This window comes from Oncorhynchus keta, chromosome 17 (genome assembly GCF_023373465.1).
Source record: "Oncorhynchus keta strain PuntledgeMale-10-30-2019 chromosome 17, Oket_V2, whole genome shotgun sequence".
Taxonomy (NCBI): Eukaryota; Metazoa; Chordata; class Actinopteri; order Salmoniformes; family Salmonidae; genus Oncorhynchus; species Oncorhynchus keta.
In genome coordinates, this window is record NC_068437.1 from 8,414,295 (window position 1) to 8,429,539 (window position 15,245).

At 38.1% G+C, this 15,245-nt stretch overlaps 1 protein-coding gene across 3 annotated transcripts in view; it reads right to left on the minus strand.

Annotated features, from left to right (window-relative positions):
- The window catches only part of coro2bb (coronin, actin binding protein, 2Bb), a 45,554-nt gene that overhangs the window by 10,030 nt on the left and 20,279 nt on the right, over window positions 1–15,245 (minus strand). For all 3 annotated transcript variants that reach the window (XM_052465393.1, XM_035790538.2, XM_035790537.2), the window contains one exon: window positions 1,317–1,433. In XM_052465393.1, coding sequence (XP_052321353.1) covers window positions 1,317–1,433 — 117 coding nt within the window. The remainder of the gene's footprint in view (window positions 1–1,316; window positions 1,434–15,245) is intronic.

Here is a 15,245-nt window from a genome sequence, read left to right on the forward strand (position 1 = left end):
GGCAAAAAGGAAGTTTAGTCTCCTCTTTCTAAAGATCTCATTTTAAAAGTACTGTATATCATATATATATAGTACAGTGCTATCAGAAAGTATTTCCACCCCTTGACTTATTCCACATTATTTTGTGTAATAGCCTGAATTTAAAATGGTTTAAATTCAGATTTTGTGTCACTTGCGTACACACAATACACCATAATGTCAAAGTGGAATTATGTTTTTAGACATTTTTACTAGTTATAGTAAAAAATAAAAAGCTTAAATGTCTGGAGTAAAGAGTATGGAGTAATGTCTGGGGTAAATAAGTATTCAACTTCTTTGTTATGGCAAGCCTAATGGGTTAAGGAGTAAAAATGTGCTTAACAAGTCACATAAGTTGCATGGACGGTGTGCAATAATAGTGTTTAACATGATTTTTGAATGACTACCTCATCTCTGTACCCCACACATGCAATTATCTGTAAGGTCCCTCTGTCGAGCAGTGAATTTCAAACACAGATTCAACCACAAGGGAGTTTTGCCAATGCCTTGCAAAAATAAAATACATTACATACCCATTTGAGCATGGTGAAGTTGTTAATTACACTTTGGATGGTGTCTCAAAATACCCAGTCATTACAAAGATACAGGCGTCCTTCCAAACTCAATTGTCGGAGAGGAAGGAAACCGCTCAGGGATTTCAACATGAGGCCGATAGTGACTTTAAAACATTTACAGAATTGAATGCCTGTGATAGAAGAAAACTGAGGATGGATCAACAACATTGTAGTCACTCCACAATACTAACCTAAATCACAGAGTGAAAAGAAGGAAGCCTGTCCAGAAAAACATGCATCCTATTAGGCACTAAAGTAAACTGCAAAAAAATTTGATTGAAGAATTAGAAAAATAATAAATGTTAAAATATTGCACAATCCAGGTGTGGAAAGTTCTTAGAGACTTACCCAGAAAGACTGCCAAAGCTGATTCTAACATGTATTGACTCAGGCTTGTGAATAGTTATGTTAAAAAGACATTATTTCTGTATATCGTTTTCAATAAATTTGCCGAGTTTTCACTTTGTCATTATGGGGTATTATGTGTAGAAGAAACAAACATATTTCATCTATTTTGAACACAACAAAATGTGGAATAAGTCAAAATGGGTATAAATACTTTCCCCTATGCACAGGGATACCCGCATGCACACACAGGGAAGCACACACACTGACATGTGTGCACACACACACACAGAGACATGCTTGCGTGCTCCCAAAAACACACACACACAGACATAGACACACGTGCGCACACACACACCAACGATTGTTGTTACTCACAGAGCAGTCCTCTGAGCAGGAGGCTATGATGTTGTCGATGAAGGGGTTCCATTTGATGTCCAGCACGCCTCCCTGGTGGCCGCACACTTTAGGTTGGTGAGGGTCGATTCGCCCAGCCTGGAGGAGCACATGGTGGAGAGAAACAGAGACAACACACAACAGATACTGTAAATAGCATAAAAGCATTATCATCCCTTTATTTGAATCTAAACATGCTGATCAAAATTCAATCCCATACTCAAAACCTTGCTGAACTCAATGAGTAAGAGAACTCAGGATATTTGTATTCAACAGAATGTTGTCGACAAAGAAAAATGACACATAACTGTCTACCACCAATACATAACATGAAACGCATCAACAGGGTCGACACCACTATTGACAGCCAGTGGTTACCCCTAACGCCCACTGAGTGGTGGCACTGTACTGTGCCATACGTTGCCTTTCACATCATCCTGCTTCCCTCAGCATCTCTGAGCTACTGGATCTTAGGGTCAAAAGCTGGGTCAATTATAACAAAATAGATGCATTTTGATTTTGAGTAGATGCTTTTTGATGTGTATAAGGACAGTGAGCAATAGGGCTATTTTGACAGAAACCACACAAGTTAAGTATATGATTTCCAAAATAGGGTTGGAAGGAAATCCAGTTGGAAGTACAAAGGAAAGTAGCCTAATTTGTAATTCAAACATGCCTCACAGGCCACATTGCTATCGTTGCTTAATGGAACCCATTGTATCAGTGACATTGTCAGTCTTTGTCCAAAAGTGTCTGATACAACAGTTAGGATAGAAAGAGAACATTGTAAGACAGGAGGGTCACATGACTGAAAAAATAGGATTCAAGCTAACTCTGTACCAGTCACACCCTATAGCATGGCTGTTTACAAGTGGAAAATGTAGAAGTGACTAATATGGGTTAATCCTATAATAAGTGGGCCTACACAAGCCATATGACCTAGACAGTAGCAGAGAAGCCTGCGGCTTAAACTGAGGAACCCTTGTTCACGATCACTTCTACTAATTGGCTATTAAGAGCAGTATTTTAAAGCTGTAGGCTATCCTCAACATGGCCAACAATTAATCATTGTTTCCCCAATCAAAAACCCCCCTTCCCCACTCCTTCATGCTTAACATATTGGTTTCTGAGCACATTGTTTCCTCTAATAAATATAGTTTTTTACAACTTACACATCTCAGTGAAAGAAATGTTGTATGTAGGCTCGTAATTATTTTTTGAAGTCTTGTTTTCAGTCCTAACAAACTGGCATCACTAACATGAGTATTGAAAAAGTTTATGCACACCTCACACCAGTGCCAACAGACATAGCAAAGCCAACTATTGAAACATTCAATGGCAAAGAATTTATATGTGGTGCCAGTGGGAGAAATAACTAAGCACGTTAATTTGGAGCCAAAAAGGACCGCGTGCGCACTGTGAGCAATAGATGAGAGGGAGGAAGCCATCCTATTTTGCAGGTCCTTTTCATCGGTCCCAATCTTATCTATACGTTATTATACAATCATTTAGCAGGGTTTTGGCCTATGAAATACAGTGGGGCAAAAAAGTATTTAGTCAGCCACCAATTGTGCAAGTTCTCCCACTTAAAAAGATGAGAGAGGCCTGTAATTTTCATCATAGGTACACTTCAACTATGACAGACAAAATGTGGGAAAAAAATCCAGAAAATCACATTGTATGATTTTTAATGAATTTATTTGCAAATTATAGTGGGAAATAAGTATTTGGTCAATAACAAAAGTTTGTCTCAATACTTTGTTATATACCCTTTGTTGGCAGTGACAGAGGTCAAACGTTTTCTGTCTTCACAAGGTTTTCACACACTGTTGCTGGTATTTTGGCCCATTCCTCCATGCAGATCTCCTCTAGAGCAGTGATGTTTTGGGGCTGTTGCTGGGCATCACGGACTTTCAACTCCCTCCAAAGATTTTCTATGGGGTTGAGATCTGGAGACTGGCTATGCCACTCCAGGACCTTGAAATGCTTCTTACGAAGCCACTCCTTCGTTGCCCGGGCGGTGTGTTTGGGATCATTGTCATGCTGAAAGACCCAGCCACGTTTCATCTTCAATGCCCTTGCTGATGGAAGGAGGTTTTCACTCAAAATCTCACGATACATGGCCCCATTCATTCTTTCCTTTACACGGATCAGTCGTCCTGCTCTCTTTGCAGAAAAACAACCCCAAAGCATGATGTTTCCACCCCCATGCTTCACAGTAGGTATGGTGTTCTTTGGATGCAACTCAGCATTCTTCGTCCTCCAAACACAACGAGTTGAGTTTTTACCAAAGTTATATTTTGGTTTCATCTGACCATATGACATTCTCCCAATCTTCTTCTGGATCATCCAAATGCTGACGGGCCTGGACATGTACTGGCTTAAGCAGGGGGACACGTCTGGCACTGCAGGATTTGAGTCCCTGGCGGCGTAGTGTATTACTGATGGTAGGCTTTGTTACTTTGGTCCCAGCTCTCTGCAGGTCATTCACTAGGTCCCCCCGTGTAGTTCTGGGATTTATGTGATAATTTTGACCCCACGGGATGAGATCTTGCTTGGAGCCCCATAATCGAGGGAGATTATCAGTGGTCTTGTATGTCTTCCATTTCCTATTAATTGCTCCCACAGTTGATTTCTTCAAACCAAGCTGCTTACCTATTGCAGATTCAGTCTTCCCAGCCTGGTGCAGGTCTACAATGTTGTTTCTGGTGTCCTTTGACAACTCTTTGGTCTTGGCCATAGTGGAGTTTGGAGTGTGACTGTTTGAGGTTGTGGACAGGTGTCTTTCATACTGATAACAAGTTCAAACAGGTGCCATTAATACAGGTAACGAGTGGAGGACAGAGGAGCCTCTTAAAGGAGAAGTTACAGGTCTATGAGAGCCAGAAATCTTGCTTGTTTGTAGGTGACCAAATACTTATTTTCCACCATAATTTGCAAATAAATTCATTAAAAATCCTACAATGTGATTTTCTGGATTTTTTTTCTCATTTTGTCTGTCATAGTTGAAGTGTACCTATGATGAAAATTACAGGCCTCTCTCATCTTTTTAAGTGGGAGAACGTGCTCAATTGGTGGCTGACTAAATACTTTTTTGCCCCACTGTAACTATCCAAGGGAATATCGTTCTTGTCAGAAATGAGGATATTGCGAAGCCACAGGAAGCTGAGCTGAGGTAAATTTGCAGGACAGGTAGCTAAGAACAATCAAGTGATCTAGTCAAGTGATCTAATGGACTAGTGATCTATCTTAACATAATGTCCTTCTCGTGGTCTGAACACACATAGGACTATTGATTAATTAGAATGTAATTATTAGTGTTTACATAGCCCGTTTAAATCTCACCCAATGTCTCTAGTCTTTCTAGTGAGGTTGATCTGGCCTCAGGTCAGTCAGCCCTATTAAGTGAGGGTTGGTTTCTTGTACCTCGGACATTAAAGATATTTCAAACATTTTGTGCATTAGGTTTACATTGGCGTTTTCAGTACATTTCTTATCAGAATAATTTACACATGGGCAACCAAAATTCTGACAATAGAATCTTCAGAAATTTTCATTTTTGTGTACCCTTTAAGTTGCATCCTTTCTAACCCGTGAAAACCCCACTAAAAATAAAATAAAAAGACCACAAACAATAAATCAGAGTATTAACGACTAACAAATATTCATTAACAGGTGGGTTGTGTGTGGGTTGTGGCGTGTGTGTGGTAAATATCGTAGGATAAACAACGTTCTGCTTTCCCCCTATTGCAAGGTTTATTACAAGATAAACATGATAACTTTCTCCATATTAGAAGGCATTGTTTTACATTTTAGTATATTTTCAAAAAGTTACTCTATATTTTTATTACCTATCTCTGTTGGATATTCAATTTCTGCTTTGAAAAAAAGTCTATTATTTTAAGATTAATACGTAATGCTTTGGAGGGATCAATATGTATTAACTGGGTTGGCACTGTCTGTCAATCCCCTGTAGATGGGGCACTCGGTCCGTAATAAGTCTGGCACCTGAGACAGCTTATACAGGGAAACAGATGCATTTTCCATTTTGCCTACTCACGAATAGAACGTCATCATTTGGGATATCAATTATCTTGGAGTACAATACATTGTAGCCTTAAGTTTAATTAACAAAAAAATCATAGGTTCCATTTAACAGGGTATGGGTTTTACTTCAAAATGTATTATCAGGGTGGAGGAAATATCATCAGCATTTATAGCTTTATTGGTTAGGGGTAAGTCAAGTCCCGTACAATGCTTTAACCTTATATTTATCAAATGATCAATAAAGGGACCACTCTGAACATTTCTCAGAATGATTTTCACATCACTTACGGACATCTATGTGTGAGTGTGCCAGGTGTATATTATTATAATGTTTTCTATTGCTACTTCATCAGATTTCTAGTAACCCATTACACTCAATATTATGTTACTTTATTTCTAGTAACCCATTACACTCAATATTATGTTACTTTATTTCTAGTAACCCATTACACTCAATATTATGTTACTTTATTTCTAGTAACCCATTACACTCAATATTATGTTACTTTATTTCTAGTAACCCATTACACTCAATATTATGTTACTTTATTTCTAGTAACCCATTACACTCAATATTATGTTACTTTATTTCTAGTAACCCATTACACTCAATATTATGTTACTTTATTTCTAGTAACCCATTACACTCAATATTATGTTACTTTATTTCTAGTAACCCATTACACTCAATATTATGTTACTTTATTTCTAGTAACCCATTACTAGTAACTCAATATTATGTTACTTTATTTTTATTTCTAGTAACCCATTACACTCAATATTATGTTACTATTATTTCTAGTAACCCAATATTATGTTACATTATTTTAGTAACCCATTACAATATTATTTTGTAACCCATTACACTCAATATTATGTTACTTTATTTCTAGTAACCCATTACACCAATATTATGTTACCCATCACAATATTATGTTACATTAATGTCTACACCCATATTATGTTACTTTATTTCTAGTAACCAATATTATGTTACTTTATTTCTAGTAACCCATTACACTCAATATTATGTTACATTATTTCTAGTAACCCATTACAATATTATGTTACTTTATTTCTAGTAACCCATTTCTATTTATTTCTAGTAACCCATTACAATATTATGTTACATTATTTCTAGTAACCCATTACACTCAATATTATGTTACTTTATTTCTAGTAACCCATTACACTCAATATTATGTTACTTTATTTCTAGTAACCCATTACACTCAATATTATGTTACTTTATTTCTAGTAACCCATTACACTCAATATTATGTTACTTTATTTCTAGTAACCCATTACACTCAATATTATGTTACTTTATTTCTAGTAACCCATTATACATTTTTGTGTTACATCACAAATGTCTCCCCTACACCAGTGTTCTATTTATACAGGGGTTTGAATATTCACTCCAGTGTTCTATTTAACAAAATATTCAGGAATAGTGCTTTCTCCTTTCACATCTCCACATACACAATGACATTATACCCTCAAACTCCACCTATGAGTCATGTTATCCTCATGTCATCTAAAGTTACCCTCAGAGAGATGTTATCCTCGCTACTAATGAGATGTGTAATCATGTTATCCTCTAATGAGACACATTATCATGTTATCCTCATTACTAATCGAGACATGTTATCATCTGAGAAATGTTACTCGAATGAGATTTCTGAGATATGTTATCCTCTACCTGTAGATCAAATGGGCAGTGGTGGACAGAACCCCAGATAACACTACAGATACAAAATCATTTGAGCTAGTCCTCTGACAGCTCTAATTCACTCAGTAATTTATAGCTCATTTCAATCTCTTATTATCCATTTTTCAATCAGTGTATTATAGATATTTCAATGTTGTTATCCAAATTTCAATTAGTTTAATATCCACAATTCAATCAAAATTTCAATCTTAATAGTACTAATTTCGATCCATTTATCATCCAAATTTCAATCAGCTTAATATGTTATATCTCACAATCACACAAATTTCACATCCATATTCACTTAGTACTATTCCCAAACACACTCTGTAATCTCCCTTATTACCCATGTGCATCTTCAACAATTCTCTAGTTGTTACTTGCTATGCACTATATGTATCTTCAACGGTTCTCTTGCCGCTACTTCCTGTACAGTACCAGTCAAAAGTTTGGACACACCTACTCATTCAAGTTTTTTAAATTTGAATTTTTACCATTATCTACATTGTAGAATAACAGTTAAAACATCAAAACTATGAAATAACACATAACCAAAAAAGTGTTGAACAAACCAAAATATATTTAGATTCTTCAAAGCAGCCTTTCTTTGCCTTGATGACAGCTTTGCACACTCTTGGCATTCCCTCAACTAGCTTCATGGGGTAGTCACCTGGAATGCATTTCAATTAAACAGGTGTGTCTTCTTAAAAGTTAATTTGTGTAATTTCTTTCATTCTTAATGTATTTGAGCCAATCAGTTGTGTTGTGACTAGACAGGGGTGGTATACAGAAGATAGCCCTATTTGGTTAAAGTCCATATAATGGCAAGAACATCTCAAATAAGCAAAGAGAAATGAAAGTCAATCCGGGGAATTTCAAGAGCATTGAACGTTTCTTCAAGTGCAGTCGCAAAAACCATCAAGTACTATGATGAAACTGGCTCTTATGAGGACCGCCACAGGAATGGAAGACCCAGAGTTACCTCTGCTGCAGAGGATAAGTTCATTAGAGTTACCAGCCTCAGAAATTTCAGCCCAAACAAATGAATGCTTCACAGAGTTCAAGTAACAGACACATCTCAACATCAACTGTTCAGAGGAGACTGTGTGAATCAGGCCTTCATGGTCAAATTGCTTCAAGGAAACCACTACTAAAGTACACCAATAATAAGAAGAGACTTGCTTGGGCCAAGAAACACGAGCAATGAATCCTTTGGTTTGGATTACAAATTGGAGATTTTTGGTTTTAACCAGCGTGTCTTTGTAAGACTAGCACAGCATTCTGCAGCGATACGCCAGTCCCACTAGGCCCAAACCAGATGGGATATCACTTGTTTTTCAATAGGCCATGACCCAACACACCACCAGGTTTTGTAAGGGCTATTTGACCAATAAGGAGAGTGATGAAGTGCTGCATCAGATGACCTGGCCTCCACAATTCCCCGACCTCAACCAAATTGAGATGGTTTGGGATGAGTCGGACCACAGAGTGAAGAAAAATCAGCCAACAAGTGCTCAGCATATTTGAGAACTCCTTCAAGACTGTTGGAAAAGCATTTCAGGTGAAACTGGTTGAGAGAATGCCAAGGGTGCGCAAAGCTCTCATCAAGGCTAAGGGTGGATATTTGAAGAATCTGAAATATCAATTATATTTTGATTTGTTTAAACCTTCTTTGGGATAGGGGGCAGTATTTTCACATCCGAATGAAAAGCATGTCCAAAGTAAACTGCCTACTACTCAGGTCCAGAAGCTATTAGTATATTTGGATAGAAAACACTCTGAAGTTTCTAAAACTGTTTGAATGATGTCTGTGAGTATAATAGAACTTATTTGGCAGGCAAAAGCCAGACGACAAACAATTCAGTTTTTTTTAGGTCACTCTCTTTTCAATGAGGTTTCATTAGGAATCCAGATTTCTAAGGCACTTGCTTGCAGTTCCTATTGCTTCCACTGGATGTCAACAGTCTTTAGAAATTGGTTGAGGTTTTTCCTTTGAGAAATGAAGAAGTAGCACTGTTCAGAACGAGGGTAGAGAGAAGTGTACTCTTTGTTAGAGGCGCGTGACCTGAAAGCTCGATACACTTTGTTTTCCTCCGGTACTGAATGCAGTTTATCCCGTCTTAAATTGTATCGATTATTTACGTTAAAAAAACACCTAAAGTTCTATTAGGAAAGTTGTTTGAAATCTTTGGACAAAGATTACAGGTGACTTATGAGATATTTTGTAGTCATGTTACGCGAGTTGGAACCAGTGTTTTTCTGGATCAAACGCGCCAAATAAATGGACATTTTGGATATATATCGACAGAATTAATCGAACAAAAGGACCATTTGTGATGTTTATGAGACATATTGAAGTGCCAACAGAAGAAGCTCGTCAAAGGTAAGGCATGAATTATATCTTTATTTCTGCGTTTTGTGTCGCACCTGGCGGGTTGAAATATGATTGTCTGTGTTTGTTTGCTGGGGTGCTGTCCTCAGATAATAGCACCGTTTGCTTTCACCGTAAAGCCTTTTGAAATCTGACACGTTGGCTGGATAAACAACAAGTGAAGCTTTAATTTGAATTTGGCACTCTGCATTTTCACTGGATGTTGGAACACTGCCGTCCCACCTATCACAGACAAGTTAAAGAGCTTCTTGACGCACCCATACTGTTAGCGGGATCATTTTCATCAACATCCGCTGAATTGCAGCACGCCAAATGCAAATTAAATTAAAAATATTTCATTTTCATGAAATCACAAGTGCAATATAGCAAAACACAGCTTAGCTTGTTGTTAATCCACCTGTCGTGTCAGATGTCAATAAAGCTTTTCGGTGAAAGCATACCAAGCGTTTATGTAAGAACATCTCTCTCAGTAGACAAAATATTACAAACAGCTAGCAGCCAAGTAGATTGGTCACGAAAGTCAGAAAAGCAATACATTAAATCGCTTACCTTTGATGATCTTCGGATGTTTGCACTCACGAGACTCCAAGTTACACAATAAATGTTGTTTTTGTTCCATAAAGATGATTTTAAATCCAAAATACCTCCATTTGTTTGGCGTGTTATGTTCAGAAATCCACAGGCTCGAGCGGTCACGACATCGCAGACGGAAATTCCAAATAGTATCCGTAATGGTCGTAGAAACATGCCAAACGTTTTTTATAAACAAACCTCAGGTTGTTTTTACAACATATAATTGATAATATGTCAACCGGAATGTAGCTTCCATGGGTTCTTTCTCGCTAATTTTTCAAAATAAAAGCCTGAAACTATGTCTAAAGACTGTTCACACCTTGAGGAAGCCATATGAAAAGGAATCTGGTTGATATCCCTTTAAATGGAGGCAAGGCATCCAATGGAACAGAGAGCTTTCAGGAAAAACAGCACTTCCTTGTTGGATTTTCCTCAGGTTTTTGCCTGCAATATCAGTTCTGTTATACTCACAGACAATATTTTGACAGTTTTGGAAACTTTGGAGTGTTTTCTATCCTGATCTGACAATTACATGCATATTATAGTTTCTGGGCCTGGGGAATTGGCAGTTTGAAATGGGTACGTTTTTTAGCCAAAAACTAAAATACTGCCACCTACACTCAACATAAAAAAATGTTGATTCCATATGTGTTATTTCATAGTTTTGATGTCTTCACTATTATTCTACAATGTAGAAAATAGTAACAATTAAGAAAAACCCTTGAATGAGTAGGTGTTCTAAAACTTTTGACAGTTAGTGTACACAAAGCAAATGTTTTAGTTCATAATTATCAGATAGACATGTGAATGGTAATAATCTAGCTGGGTGATTTTGCAGATACGGGACTTTTTGTGTCTCAGGGTTACATTTTTGAGATTAAATGTTTTGGGGGATTTTGTTTCTGCACATCCGTTAAGTAGAGACTAAAATAACCTTAAACTTTTAGCTCTCATTTTGTTTTTTTGTTCAATTTTCTTAAATGTCTGGATTTCACTGTTTACACTATTTTTGTCCTGTCTCACACCCAGACTTTTGACCTCACTTACAAAAGTCATGATACTTTGCAAATAGTCCGGGTTGCCATTTGATTAGCCGTTCAGGAGTCTTATGGCTTGGGGGTAGAAGCTGTTTAGAAGCCTCTTGGACATTGACTTGGTGCTCCGGTACTGCTTCCAATGCGGTAGCAGTGAGAACAGTCTATGACTAGGGTGGCTGGAGTCTTTGACAATTTTTAGAGCCTTCCTAAAAATTATACAAAAATGAAGGTAAATATGACTTGAGAAGGTCATATTTTTATTGTATGTCATTCCCAAATGACAGAATTTCATAAAATTATAATTATGTGTATTTAGGATACACTCTATGCTAGCAGTTCAACTAGAATTAGCATGCTAGAGTTAGCATGCCACCACACGTCATTACCACCACAAAATGAACTGTGATGTAAGAACAGAATGTGGTGGTAATGACAACATTTATTAGTTCATATATTTTTACTTATCTTAAGACCAGAAAAAACACACAAATTACAAGTTGGTTAAGTTGAAATTGAACACTTATTTGCTAAATAAGACCATTACATTTTGTATTATGTTAGGATGATTGAGTGATTTTGATGCCTATTTATGGGACTTACTTTTGTTACTGACTTCAATTATAAATGTTTTATTTTTCTATAAGATGCCCCCTAAATCAACCAAGGACAGGACAAGGAAATACATTATATATGCAAAAGTATTTGGACACCCTTCAAATTTGTGTATAAAATCGAGCACACAGCCATGCAATCTCTATAGACAAACATTGGCAGTAGAATGGCCTGTACTGAAGAGCTCATTGACTTTCAACTGGCACCGTCATAGGATGCCGCCTTTCCAACAAGTCAGTTTGTCAAATTTCTGCCCTGCTAGAGCTGCCCTGGTCAACTGTAAGTGCTGTTATTATGAAGTGGAAATGTCTAGGAGCAACAACTGCTCAGCCACATAAACTCACAGAACTGGACCAGCGAGTGCTGAAGCGGATAAAAATTGTCTGTCTTCGGTTGCAACATTCACTACCGAGGTCCAAACTGCCTCTGGAAGCAATGTCAGCACAATAACTGTTAGTTGTGAGCTTCATGAAATGGGTTTCTATGGCCTAGCAGCCATACACAACCATAAGATCACCATGGGCAACGCCAAGCGTCTGCTGGAGTAGCGTAAAGCTAGCCGCCATTGGACTCTGTAGAAATGGAAACGCATTCTCTGGAGTGATGAATTACGCTTCACCATCTGGCAGTCCGACAGACGAATCTGGGTAGTGCCAACTGTAAAGTTTGATGGAGGAGGAATAATAGTCTGGAGCAGTTTTTCATGGTTCGGGCTAGGCCCCTTAGTTACGGTGAATGGAAACCTCAACGCTACAGCATACAATGATATTCTAGATGATTCTGTGCATCCAACTTTGTGGCAACAGTTTGGGGAAGGCCCTTTCCTGTTCCAACATGACAATGCCCCCGTGTACAAAGTGATGTCCATACAGAAATGGTTTGTCGAGATTGGTGTGGAAGAACTTGACAGAGCCTTGATGTCAACCCATCGAGTACCTTTTAGGATGAATTGCAATGCCGACTGCGAGCCAGGCCTAATTGCCCAACATCAGCGCCCAACCTCACTAATGCTCGTGGCTGAATGGAGGCAAGTCCAAACAGCAACGTTTCAACATCTAGTGGAAAGCCTTCCCAGAAGAGTGGAGGCTTTTAAAACAGCAAAGGAGGGAACAACTCCATATTAATGCCCATGATTTTGGAATGAGTATATGGACACGAGCATGACTCCACATCTATGTGATTGTTTCAGCCCATGCACAAACCGTGACAATTCAACAATTTATTTTATTTTTTATTTTACTAGGCAAGTCAGTTAAGAACAAATTCTTATTTTCAATGACAGCCTAGGAACAGTGGGTTAACTGCCTGTTCAGGGGCAGAACGACAGATTTGTACCTTGTCAGCTCAGGGATTCGAACTTGCAACCTTTCGGTTACTAGTCAAACGCTCTAACCACTAGGCTACCCTGCCAGAGGCAGACAAAGCACAACCTTCCACTTCCACCTGCACAGCACCACAGCCACCCCCTAGAGCAATCCAGCCCATTGAGGGACTGATTGGAAAGTGGTGTGTTGTGACAGATGATGAAGACCCTTACACTGGTATTACACAAGATGTTGATGCAGAGAGCTGCACTCTAGTGAAGACGATGAGTTGCGTGGGAGCCAACCGATTATTTTGGCCAATGAGAGAGGACATTGTATGGTACCAACAAGCGAATGAGCTTGCGATTGTCCCTGAGTCTCATCCACTGACAAAACAACATATGATGCTTGATGGTGCAGTCTGCAAGGATATTTGCTCTCTCGTTAACCTCTACGGGATCGGTGGCCCCCCCTGCGGGACGGTTGAGCAAATGTAGGCTAATGTGATTATCATGAGGTTGTAAGTAACAATAAAATTTCCCAGGATATAGACATATCTGATATGGGCAGAAAGCTTAAAGTCTTGTTTGTCTAACTGCACTGTCCAATTTGCAGTAGCTATTACAGTGAAAGAATGCCATGCTATTGTTTGAGGACAGTGCACAATTATGAACTTGAAAATGTATTAATAAACCAATTAGGCACATTTGGGCAGTCATGATACAACATTTTGAACAGATATGTAGTGGTTCATTGGATCAGTCTAAAGATGGGCACATACACTGCTGCCATCTAGTGTCCAAAATCTAAATTGCGCCTGGGCTGGAATAATCCATTATGGCCTTTCTCTTTCATTTAGAAAAACACATTTTTTTCATTGTATTATCTTTTACTAGATCTAATGTGTTATATTCTCCTACATTAATTTCACATTTCCACAAACTTCCTTGCTTCAGGTCCTGAGCTACAGACAGTTATAGTTGAAGTCGGAAGTTTACACACACCGTAGCCAAATACATTTAAACTCAGTTTTTCAACTTTTTTTTCAAATTCCCTGTCTTAGGTCAGTTAGGATCACCACTTTATTTTAAGAATGTGAAATGTCAGAATAATAGTAGAGAGAATTATTTCTTTCAGCTTTTATTTCTTTCATCACATTCCAAGTGGGTCAGAAGTTTGCATATACTCAATTAGTATTTGGTAGCACTGCCTTTAAATTGTTTAACTTGGGTCAAACGTTTCGGGTATTTTGTGAAGTGCACCAGTCCCTGCAGCAAAACACCCCCACAACATGATGCTGCCACCCCGTGCATTACGGTTGGGATGATGTTCTTTGGCTTGTAATTTATCTAGGCAAGTCAGTTAGTCAGAACAAATTCTTATTTATAATGACAGCCCACCCCAGACAACGCTTGACCAATTGTGCACTGCTCAATGGGACTCCCAATCACAGCCAGATGTTATTCAGCCTGGATTCAAACCAGGAACTGTAGTGTTGCCTCTTGCACTGAGATGCAGTGCCTTAGACCGCTGCGCCACTCGGGACTGTTTCCAACCCTGTACATGTATATCTGAATAATGCATTGAATCCCAAAATTGTTCTAAAAGATGCTTAAGTTATTGAGGCATGTATCTATCTCACTGTGACATTAAAATGTTTAATCGTACTTTTCATCAGTTGTTTTATATGAAATGTCAATACCACAATTCTGAGTCATTACCATCACGGTACATGTATTAAATTACAATTGATATTGATAATTTTTCCCATATTTCCCATACCTTACATGCTTGTTATTAAGATCATTCCTAAAATAATGTAAAATATTGTCACGCCCTGACCTTAGAGATCCTTGTTATTCTCTATGTTTGTTTAGGTCAGGGTGTGATTTGGGTGGACATTCTATGTTCTCTATTTCTTTGTGTTTGGTTGAGTGTGGTTCCCAATCAGAGGCAGCTGTCTTACTTTGTCTCTGATTGGGGATCATACTAAGGCAGCCCTTTTCCCCTCCTTCAGTGTGGGATTGTGTCTTTGTTTCAGTGCATGTAGTTTGCACGACAAAGCTTTTCGTTTCATTGTATTGTTTTTCTTGGTGGAACATTTAAATAAAATAATGTACGCCTACCACGCTGAACCTTGGTCTCCTTCCAATGACAAACGTTACAAATATTGAGATGTTGATGTGGTAAATACATGTTTCTGAGTATCATCAAGGCATATATGGACATTTAGAC